Source organism: Apteryx rowi, unplaced genomic scaffold, assembly GCF_003343035.1.
Source record: "Apteryx rowi isolate R43461 unplaced genomic scaffold, aptRow1 scaffold_204, whole genome shotgun sequence".
NCBI classification, from domain to species: Eukaryota; Metazoa; Chordata; class Aves; order Apterygiformes; family Apterygidae; genus Apteryx; species Apteryx rowi.
In genome coordinates, this window is record NW_020448353.1 from 1,126,280 (window position 1) to 1,138,730 (window position 12,451).

Consider the following 12,451-nt stretch of genomic DNA (forward strand, 5'->3'; position numbering starts at 1 on the left):
GAATGACAGACGGCATGAACATGAAATGCTCAAGTTACATGACTGATCCTTTTATCAAATTGAGTACTACTATGTAATATCACGTGAACATACATAAAATAAAGACTAGAAGACAGACTGAGACAAAGAAAGCAACATGCAGCATTATTGTATAGATTTATCAGATTGTTTCTTTAATATAACACTCAAGTGTTACTGAGGACTAGCTGGAATTGTAAAATGCATAATTTGAATTCATAAGCTCACAGTCTTATGTTTGTTTGTTCTATTGAAATATTCTTTTCTGTATTTAATAGTTTATTATCTATTTTTAAATTGAGATTAYGCTGTGGCCTCTTCACCTTGCAGAGAAGGCAGAGCATTCTTTGTGTGCAATGCAGAAACATGGGGGTTAACAGAGGGGAAGCAGAACCTTGAACCAGCTCCTGATTCCCAACAGTCCAGCTAACATCAGAGCGAAAGGGAAAAATTGGCTACTGGAAAGAGTGGCCAAACACTTCCCACTACAGAGCAACCTAAGGCCCCTGATGTGACACACTTGCACACTGCCACTCATACAGGATACACCGGAAAAGCAAGTTCATCCCAAATGTAACAGCACTATGCTAACCAGTATTTATTTATATACAGAATTAATGTGTGTGTGCACTCCCTCCTATAGCCTCTCTATAAAACACACAAGCACAAAGCACGACAGTAGTGAAGGAATCTCCCATCCTTATCCCTTCCCTCCTATGTAATGAAATAGATTTCCGACTCTTGCTGAAAGCTGGAGCCTCATTCACAGTTCTCTCACATTCACACTTTCCCTTTGCTAAAGTGATGATCAGTGCAGAGCTCTCAAGCATTAAAAAATTCTTCTGATCAGCAAAGTGAATTTCACATTACATTTCTGAAAAGCAAAATAAAGGTTTAAAATGACATACGGAAAGGAGGAATCAGCGAGTTATCCTTTGGGGAATACAAACAACAAGCATACATCAGGGTTGGCTTTGAATTTACATGCTGATGCAAGATGAACAGTGCTTATCCTTGTAAGACAAGAAATTAGACTCCTTTCTTAGTGGTAAATGATAATAGGAATATTTCATGATTTCTCAGTTTCTATCTCCTAGTCTGTACATTTATGTGTCTCTACATACTCATGCTTCTACATTTTTTCCTCACAGTGATTAAAAGGAGTGGACAATCAGTGCCTAGAATGACCCTGCACAAAAACAACATACTGTAACCCGAATTTAACAGTGTGAATTGTTAGCTGGGCAGCGCTAGCAGACATTGCTATTCCTCCAAAAATACACTTGCTGAATGCCACAGAGAAGTTGCTGTGGCACTCGTGTCCGGGTTCACCGCAGGAAATACTTACGTGATGGTGTCAATCATATCCAGTCCCATTTCAACACAGCAATGGGCATGATCTGTTTTGGGTTGGGTCAATCCTGATACACAGTAATAACAGTCCCCTAGGATTTTTATCCTTCTGCAGTGGTTTTCCTTTAATAAAAACAGAATGGGAAAAGTTTTACTTTTCATATAAATATTCTAATATTTACAGGAGAAGATCTTCTCCAATAATAGGAAATCATTCAGGTAATCCTTTTGTTGTCAAATTAAATAATCTATAATTCATGAAATTTGGATTCCCTTTACAGAACAACTGACATATATAAATAGATATGTATATATATTTGTGTATGCACATGCATGCATATATAGATAGATAGATATAGATATATACATATATACTGGAGATCAGCCCAGCACTGTTCAGCACACATGGTGTACCATTCATTGACATGGTTGTGAACAAAAATGACCAAAATGAAACACTATCTATTCTCTTCCTCTCATATTAGGTCAGTATGAATTCAAGATTTGCAATGAGACTTTATGTCAAACCAAATGACTGAAGCCAAACACCTACTGAATTTTGGGAAAAGTTCATATTGTTAAACTCTAGTGGGAAAAGTTTGTATTGTAAAGTTGTAGGTTTTTCATTCAAATCCTGTTCCAGCTTACAAGGAAAGATGATGTATTTATCTCTAAAGGTACACAGAGCTGTGCATTACAAATCCATAAATCACAATTTACAACATAGCATGCTCATTCCCAGTTGAAATATGACACACTTGGAGATCAGAAGATAGAGTCACCTTTCATTACCATTGAATTTATCTCCTATTTACAAACAGTGTAAATTCTACAGCCAGAGAAATCTGGCTAAATCTCTCAGGTTGGGATGTGATGATTGCTGTATTAGCCTGAGCAGAAAGTTCATTTCTCAACACAGAGCACATAAAGTGCCTTTAACAAAGCGTTGGAGTGGGGGTACTTCTACAGTCTCTGCACTGTTCTCAAATACATATCCAAGAGATCCAATGGTCCCTTCCCAATCACACCTGTACACAAATTTACTACTTATTTAGTCAGAATACTGAAGAAACCTATATATCTGGAAATTCAATGCAATTTTACTGTATTGTAGCACAGAAAGCTATAGGAACAAGTAAAATATGAGGAGACAAGAATAAGTGATGGTATCCCTTGAAGCTAGACTATGACAGCTTCTTCCCCATTTAGAGTCTGGCACAAAAAAGTAAATGACCTGGTTAAAGGAATACACCTTACACAGCTGGGGCTATGCAGATAAGTTCCCTGCAAAATTACCTGGTGTGAATATGATAAGAAAGGATTAATAAAAAAATAGTTTATTTTCCCCTGAAGCGGTTTGCTCGATAGACTTGACTTCAGTGGCACAGAAAAGGGAAAAAAGTCCCCCCCCCCCMAAAAAAAAGGGGAAAAAAAGTTTCAAAATGTCTAAAAAAATGGCCTAATCATACCAGTTCAGGTTCTCATATGACCGCATATTCTCATTCTGTCTCCTGCCTGCAAGAATCAAAGGCTTCCTGATTTGACCACGCTCTCCACATCACTACCCTTAATCCAGCTCAGAAGCAATGGTTGTGTCTACAGCGATCCCCTTCTCTCTGACATGTCATATACAAGTGGTCAGGGCTTGTTATTGCACACACTTTCAGCTGCAGGCGTTCCCATGCCTGCCTTCTTTGTAAATGTTTCTCAATATTGAACAAATATTATAAAATAATAATTACCTCTGTTCAGGCTTGGAAGAGGGCATGCAAACACTGTTTGGGGAAAATGGTCTGTCCCTTTTTTTTATGTGCATGCTAATTAAGCAGGAAATCCACATCTTGAATCAAAGAAGAGTCATCTTTTGGGTATGCTTAACTAGTATGGAAGGCTTTTCTGACAGTGTCTGCTTAATGTTTCTTTTGCTGTACAGCAGGGCTTTAAATATACCACTATTTATCATTCCTAATATATATTTTAATGAATGTGAGCATAATTATTCTGGAAGCATTATCACTGGGGTCTTGGAGTATTCCTGCAGCCTATAGTCAGGAAAGGCCTCACAGATTTTACCTGGAGTTTTATTTCATTATTCTGAGATACTTGGCTAAATGGTATTATATAAGTAGAAGAATTATTGATACAAACAAGTAATATTCAGACCTCAAAATTCAATCGGACACAAAACAGGCCTTCCAACTCAAGGTTTTTGAATAGAAACCACTAGGTTTTTTAATAGAAACCACTAGGTTTTTTAGTTGAAACCACTAAATTACACTGCCAAAATAAGCCATTTTTTTAAAATTGTGGGCAAATTCTGAAGCAGTAGAGGGTACTTAGTAGTTAAGGCTGGAACCTGCTTTCCAAAATAAATCCAGTTTTGGCCCACACCTTACAGTCCTCTATAAAGCCCTTTTCATCTTCAAATTTGGTATGCACGGTCTGTGGCTGGGCAATGACTATTTGACCCAACTGAAAAATATTCAGAAAAGCCATTTCAGTAATATAGGATGTAGACTATGCATGTGTTAATGGACCAGTGATCTATCCTCTTTAGTGCCTACCTGCAAAAAGGCTTATTTCAAAAGACTTGGTTTTCTTAGACAGCTTACTGCGCTAGACAGCAGTACAGTGGATTTGATAAAGGATTACCCCAAATTACCCTGGCACAGTACAGCCTAGCAGACTGGGAGATGTTTCAAGAAAGGGAAACCAGGACAGAGCTCGATCCATAACTACTTTTCCAAGTCACTTCACTCCTTATGCAAGAGAAAAAGAAAAGGAAAAGGAGGACTAAAGCATTTTCTGGAGATGTACTAATTTTGATGGAGGACATGTGGCTAAATCACCTGCTGTTTTTGAAACCACCACTCTGTTCCTTGTCAGATGTTATCCTCAGTGTCTTTATTTTTAACAACCAATTAATATACAGTAATCTCTAGCAAAATTGTTTGTTTTCTTATTCTCACCATGTGAGGCTGATTTCCAGGAAGGATAAGCAGTGCAGCTTTGCAAGAACAATCTTTTTAAGGATTGATATGCAAATTAACAAAGCAAACCCTTTTCCTCTCTTTGTTTTGTTTCCTCAGCAACTGCCAAAAAAGCCCATGACTCAACAATATTTCTCAGATTTGGTGATATGAGATGAATTCAAGTGTGATAGTTATAAATTCCAGTCACATTTGATATAAGCAATGCCTGTTTAGAAACAGCTGATAATTTGGTTTTAGGCACATGATAAAAAGCACCCAAGATTGCTAGCATTTTCAGTACGCTGCATTAGCCAGGCAGCTTGCCCACCTGCGGTGTCTCACTGAATTATTACCAAACTGATCTGCAGAATTCCACCCAGCTAAGACAGAATATGCAGAGGATCCTTTAAAGTTGTTAAGAGCTTTCTTTACACTTCCAACCAAACACTTTATAAACCAGTTCATCTCTATCCATTAGGTAGACTGGGGGAACTTTGTGTATCAAAGAACTCTGCTGTTTGTTGTTGTTGTAGGAGTTATTTTTTTAATGTATTTTGCAAAAAAAAAAAAAAAAAGTCTGCCAACTTCAGATGTAAAGCTGGAAATCCAGACCATTAATTCCATATCCTTGTACTACACAAGTCAAATTTTGTTTCATACTCTAAGGATAAGGATTATTAAAAGCAAAATAAAGGGAAGAGAATTTACAGGCTGTGAAAAAAGACTGTCTCAAAGCTATAGCAAAGTTTAAGGAGTTTTCAGACCTCTCCCAGCAGAATACATAAGTGCACAACTAGGTGTTCTCTTGAACAGCAATGCTGTGTTGAATAAGTGCTTAGCTTTTTAAATAAGGATCTTCCTCAAATGCCAAATTCTAATAATCCAGAGACATTTTTAGACCTTTTACTGTTGTTGCTGTTGCCCTTTTTTTTTTTGGTGGGGGGGGAGTGGGGAGGTTATCCAGGTAAGTAATTGCTTCTTACATGAATAAATCCAAAGGCATTTATGCTCAGAACATTTTTTTTTTCTTGTAACACTGTGTGGTAGAAGAACAGCCTCTTCGAAGCTTTTGTTTATTTTACAAATGGCAGATACCAATGCAGGAAAGAGTCCCTGCTCTGCCCTCTGCCACTGCAACAATCTCTTTATGTTCTTTACATATTTGTGTGCCATCGTGGTATACGAGCACCTATCAAAGTGAGCCAAAAAGGAAGATCAGGTATACAACAACTAAAATGAGCAAGATTTTAAAAGCTAAACAGAGAATTTCTCTTTCTCTTAACTCCATTAGCTGCAGTGGAACTACACCAGGGATGAACCTGACTGTGTGACTTAATTACAATATATTTTATGTTTGCTGTACACATCCATCTCCTTTTCTGCAAGCTTCCAGCAACCTGATTTGTGTGTATGCTCTTCAAACTTTTATTGTCATGCCCTTCTGGAATCACAGTCTATGAGTAGGAGGAATTTTATTTATCTATAAATTAGAAACACATTTCTTTGCTGTTTCTCCCAATAACAACTAAGCTAAGGCACATCAGCTAAGGTACATGAAGAGCAGCTTCATCATATTCAGCCAGTTTGGACTTAGCTATGCTGTACAGAGCAAGAGAAAAGATTAAGAGGGCCTATGAAAAGATGTAGATGCAGTAATTCACAGTTTGTCTAACTCAGACCCTACCAGTCCTACACCCTTTCCTTGAATGCTCTGGGACATGATCAGCAGTAACATTCAGTTCTGCTTAGGCTAGAGAAATGTGAACAACAGTTTGGTCACTACCTTGGATGCCTAATGATTACAAAGCCAAAACCAACATGCATGCAGGTTCAGAGCATTGGARTAAAAGGCAGGGAATCTTTTAGGCATGGACTTGCACTGAAGGCCTCTCTCTCTCAGAGGCTCAGGTATCCTTGCCAAACCTCAGACTTTTGGCCACAGGCGTCTGCTTCAGTGAGACCTCTGGGTACAGCCCTGGCATAGATGCAAAGTATCACAAGAGCAGGTCCGCATACAGGGGAGAGAGGTGCTCTGCCAGTGCAGGGAGCAGCTCCCGTGTTCAAAAACCTGCCTCCCTCCCCCATCCATTTGTTGTCTGAAATTGTTTCAATGAGGGAAAGAAAAACATTTCCTACTCCCTTGAAAGGGACACTATTAACTCAATGTTTCCTTCACCTAGCAAAGAGACATCTTGGGGAGAGGGAAACCACCAAAATGAAAATCTCAGATGGCTCARTTTCTCACGGGGAGTAGAAATACCTCCAGGAGTGATAGTGGTGGGCTATGAAGGATGAAAAGGACATTCACATCACTCTCCTGACCCTCAGAATGCTGCAAGGAGCTTCAACACTGTGGCAAGCCAGTACCGCAGAGGGGGAAAGAGCCCATGGTCACCTCTCTCACAGCACATTCAATGAGCCAAAGGAAAGATCAGTGACCCTGAGAAAGGAGTTAGGGCACAAGTACCTTCATGTTCTTTCTTTCCTTCCATATTTTTCTTATGTTTCTCCCTTCTTGGTTTATCAGTCAGTTTCTTTTTTGAAAGCCCTGTTCCAGAACTTCCTTTGGGCAGTCTGCTGTGCTCAGAGCCAGACTGTTTCTATCAGGTAGGCAAAGCAGATCAAATTTGCAGCTCAAATAATAAGCATGGCACCATGGATTTCAGTGGAACTACACTAATTTATACCAGCTCTCCCTCTACTCCTCAGGGACCCAAGACCTAACTCAATGGCCCAGACCAAACACATCACAGTTACAGTTCTTGCTTAGTGATTACAGAATAAAATGACTATTAGGAAAAAAAAAATTGCTCTAAAACTCCCCCCAAATGTAAATAGCAATAAAATACACTCGATATTTATCTGTCTTCACAAGTCTAGACTTAATGTTGCTTCCACAGAGGTCAGTGAAACATTACAATTAGAGTGAGAACAAGATAAAAGTTACCACTCAGACATCAGTCTATCTTATTTTCAGTGTACTCAGCATATTCAGCATATTTAAAATCTACAGCACATTATGCCAGAGTGCTATTAATCTCAATAGAAAATTGGCTTAGAAAGCTTTGAATCACTCTAGAAGTTAGCAGTTTATCTATATTACAGAACTGTATAAAGACACTAAAGAGACTTGCAGAATGAACAGTATTTTCTACTATATTTTCTAAAGCTGGAATGTTATCTCTATTTGATTTTATTGAATTTTTCCATAAAATTAGAAAAGAAGTGAGAAAAACAATATTTTGGCTGTTATGCTGCACAAATATATGCATCCATACATATAGATGTGTGTGTATACACACATGCCGTTCTGCAAATTTACCCACATCCTCTCACATACATATACGATAATGCAAATTTAAATATTCAGCTTCTGGATTACTATTAACCAAGGTGGTTCAACTTGACAGTTGCATGGGCCAGAAGCCAGTTTTAGGTCCCTCGTTCAAGACATATGAACACAGCCTGTTAGAAGGTATATGGGTGTTGATATCTGTTTCCAGGCATTGCTAGTCCACCTCTTCCTTTACGCAGAGGTATAGTGACTTACAGTTTCAAATGTGAACTTACTGTTCAACTTTGAAATTATTCAGAGGTCTGTATTTTGTCCGTTGAGTGCAATTGAACAACACTGTACCAAGTTATTAAGTACTGTGAATTGCGAGAATGAGAAATCCTTTGTAAGAGACCAGTTTATGTTCTTGATATTTATACTTTCCTGCCATATTAAATTTTCTTATAAAATTAAACAAAACAAAAAATCTACATAAAGGAGAACCCAGTGAAAATCTCTTAGAGTGTGGAAGTATTCACAAAGGATGCAGAAAAAATACCAGATCAGTGAATTCAGAAAAAGAGTAAAAAGAAATGGTTTTAGATTCATATGAAGACACTCCTTAGAAAGGGCCCTCCTTCTCTATCAAGGAAAAAAAAGAGCCTAGTTAAGCTCATCAGCTAACTTAGTCTGTTGAAAATCCTCCAGAGTTGCCTCACAATACATGCAGCTTCCATTAATGACAAACAATAGTTTCACTTTTCTTAGTTTACTTTCCCCCCCTCCTCCAGTAAAGCAAAAAAATTGCCATTACTACTCTTTGTAGTATCTAAGTCTATTTTAATAACTGTGCTGAATATGAGCCACAAAATGCAATAGATTATTGAATCAGGCTCATCAGATAAAGTAAGTTCGTATTCAAATTCTGACTGTAGTGAAGCGATGTGGAAATTAGCAGTAGTTTCACTACACCGCAATCTTCCAATAGCAATAACAACTTTGAAAAACTCTCTGGACCATAAGAAGATTTAATTTTATCCTGTCAATTACTGTATACACATTTTAATATTTCTTCTAACCCAGTTTTTGAGATGTGGATTTAAAATCTGAAACAACTATTCTGCTAACCTCTTAACAAAAAAATGCCTGCAATAGTAACTTTACTAAGTTACACTAGTTCTCTCATGTTCACTAGTCCCAGCGTAAAATATTCCAGACTGAACTAACTGCAATGCTCCATCGAGTTCAATTTAACAGGGTAATGGAGACATTTTATAGCACTAACAGTGAGTATAGACTTAACAAGAAGAGCTTTAGCTTTTACAGGATTATAGAAATAATAGAAAACAAATCTGATTACAATATAGGAAGGACCACAGCAAATGCCTCAGATGGTTCTGACTGAGGAAAATTGGCCATGTCCAGTTGAGCATATAAGGCCTGTAATTTAGTAATACATTTGTGAAGTCATGAAACATTATCTGCCATCGTGGGAGCCATACAGTGCATGAAAAAATGTAGAATTATTTAGGATAGCAATAAAATGGAAGACATTTTGCTTCACGTCCTTTCCCTCAATGTTATTGGCAATTTTACATGTTAATCTGCAATAACCTACTGGCTCTTGGCCTTTCTCTTCTGTACATTTCCATTCCCACCATAATGTTCCTCTCTTCTCCACATGGAGACTAATTTAACAAGACTAGAAGGTTAAATGCTTTCAGTCCTTGAGGATGAGAACCTGTTTAACAGTCATGTATGTTAATTTACCTGCTTGAAAATGATAAAGCGTCTTAGCAAGGAATACAATCATCATGACTGATATGCATGCTTGTCCCCCAACCAGCTGCTCTTAAGTATCATTTAAGATACTCTCTTTTTATGAAAAAAAGCATATCCCAGGAGAAATAGTCCTAAACCAAACACGTTACAAAAGGTTGAAAAATTAAGCTCTAAAAGCTCAGGAAATGGAAAGGATATTTTTCCAAAATGCTTCTAACACAGTAGAGAGTATTTAAAAAGCTGTCACTTTTGTGTAGAGACCAAAATACGAAAAGCAGTCATGCTCCAAAGGGAAAAGCAGGGAAAATCTTCAAGGTGTGATCACTAGAAATGGCCATTCCCTTCAACTTGGCAGAATTACTGAAATATGCTGCCGTGAGAAGAACTAGCGAGATGCTGCAACAGCTGGCTATAAAGGAAGCAGTTTCTAGAGACATTTCCAGAGACTTCAAGGAGATAAAAAGTCTGGCTTGAGAAGAACAAAGGTGACTCTCTGAGGACAGTGCTGCAGGCGCCCAGAGTGAGAGGCATGGTCCTCCCCAGCCAAGCAGACACCCTGATGGCTGCTGCCAAGGGCCTGCCCTGCATAACAGGGCTGTGCAGAGCACTCCTCCGCAGGCAGGGTAATAGTCACCTCTTCTAATGTTACACAGCTAAAATGAGGCACCTGGGTTAATCAACCAAATTGCCTCGATAATTAATGAAATGAAGCAGGCACTTCTAGAGTGCAGTTAGACATCTCCCTTGGATGACACAGATTGAACCTTAGAAATACCTTTCTCTATGCCGACTACAGTTGTCTAAACAATTGGTTTCAGTACAAATGCCCATGCTGCAGGTATGTACAGTTAATCAGAATAATCCAACATGGCCCTATATAAAGATGCAAGTCTCAAATTTCCAGAATATGAGCTCAAGAAGAACTCGGTAAAATTTTACCAGGAGCATCCAAACCAAGATGAGAATTATGACACACAACTGACATACCAAGCAAAGTATCTTCCAACACAAAAGGTACCATAAAGAAAGTCAGGGTGGTACCTGCCCACTGGTATATTCTTTACATATTTACATAAAGTGTGTGATGTAGCTTCCCCCAGGGAAATTGTCCCACAGATGCTGCAGTATAACGGCATACACATCATCCGTCACTGATCGTATCAGTTATATAGGCACTTGCACAAAAGACCACTTTGATTTAGGGTAGCTAGCTTCCCTAGGTTTCGCTAGAAGATCTCTCCAGCGGGCAGTTCAGAAGGGGACTCAAGCTCAGCAGCCTGACCTGCCTCGGAGGGATCCTGTCACTGCCCTGCCTATTAAAGGGGACCTGGGGAGACAGGTCTCCTTAAAACTAGCCTTTGTAAATATCGCTCCCCTAGTGCACACTTACCACCGCCACAAAGAAGGGTTAAGTGTGGTCAGTTATATCCACCTTTTCTAATATGAACTTCCCCATTCAAACCAGCCTGCAAAAGTTTATATATTTTATGTTTTAAAAATATATCATAATTATCAGCATATAAACTAGAAGTGTTGTATAGACTCTGTAGATACAACTTCTTAAAATGACTGCTTCTAGGAATAGCTACTTCTATAGCACAGCAAAGGACTGACTGCTCTTGACACAGTCCAAAAAAACCCACAGGAGCTGATTAAAAATGTAAGTTATTGACGCTTTGCCTAAGACCCAGTGGCAATGTTATTAAGTTCGATATCTTTGAGGGAGAACAGGTACAAAAGCCACTGCAGCAACACAGAAATTTCAAATGGAAATATACTTAAAAGCAAAGAAGGTAATCAGGAAAAGATCCTAAATTATGGAAATAAATAAAAATAGATTTAGCCTACAAATATTGACAGAGCCTGAAGGCATATTTCACTGCAAATGGAAAGGACAACAGGAAGTTAAGTGTGTCAGTTTGGCTAAGTGATGAGATCCCCAAAGTGACATGAACAAAATCTTTCATTCAGAATACTGAAATCCTACTCTAGCAGTGTCCTTGTAAAACAGAATAAAAGCATTTATTCTTGACCTCTTGTAAAAGGAAATTCTTAGAAATCCAAGTTGCAATAAGACAGAAGTTGAAAGGGAAATAGCTAAATCTGTAAACACAAATGGATTCTCCACATAGATCAGACGCAGGAAGTATGTGAGGAAATCTACCAGGGAGAAGAAGAATTAAAACAAACYAAAACTTCTGTGAAATGCATGCTTGTTTCTTTGCATTCATCTTTACCATGCAGGATGCTCTGGAAATGCCTCTTCTTTTCTATTAACATGACTTATCACAGTGAAAATATTTTGGGTATTTCTGAAATGTATCCAAAGGTGATGGAGTTGTGACCATGACAGTACCTGACCAGAGGCATGTGCAATTCTGAATGATGCTATTTGGGTAACTGTAGCCTTGAAAATCTCCCTCATTCACGGTAAATCCATGCCACAGCTCAAGCATCAAGAGAAGATACACTGAAATATGTAGTGCATTAAAGCAACAAGTCACCCAGCCTAGATGCCGTATGTCCAAGAGTTTCTCATGAATGTAAGAAGAATATAATGCAAATGATTATATTTCTCTCAACAAGAATTTTTATATGTTCCTCTGAAGCATCCAAGTTCTGGCCAAATTCAGACACACTGCCAAAAAGCGGAGACTAACTATTTTGGTCCTGAATGGCAAAGCAAGATCAGGAGAATGAAAAAAAGTTTTGCAGTTTTCCATAGGTTCTTCAGCGAGGCAGTGGTACAAACCATCCAGAGTCAAGACTCTGTGTGAGCATTGATCACTATAGGATTTTAATTCTTTTGCATCAACAGAGAGGAAAAGTGCTACTAAAACAGCATCTTCCAATGTGTCAATGCCAAAAAATGCCAAGACTGTCTTCATGAGATTCCCAACAAATATATGCTGCATTACACTTCCTCGCTCCTGTTACTATACTTCCCACAGTGGTGACAGGGATTTTTTTAGGCATTACAGTTGTAAGACGGCACAATTATTTTAAGCAAGGGCTGTCACAACTTGCCATTTGCAGTTGCCATTCCTTCCTA

At 38.4% G+C, this 12,451-nt stretch overlaps 1 protein-coding gene across 1 annotated transcript in view; it reads right to left on the bottom strand.

The window, feature by feature from the left end:
- Positions 1 to 12,451, bottom strand: part of ADCY1 (adenylate cyclase 1) — a 152,892-nt gene that overhangs the window by 59,604 nt on the left and 80,837 nt on the right. The window contains exon 5 of the mRNA XM_026063946.1: positions 1,367 to 1,494. Coding sequence (XP_025919731.1) covers positions 1,367 to 1,494 — 128 coding nt within the window. The remainder of the gene's footprint in view (positions 1 to 1,366; positions 1,495 to 12,451) is intronic.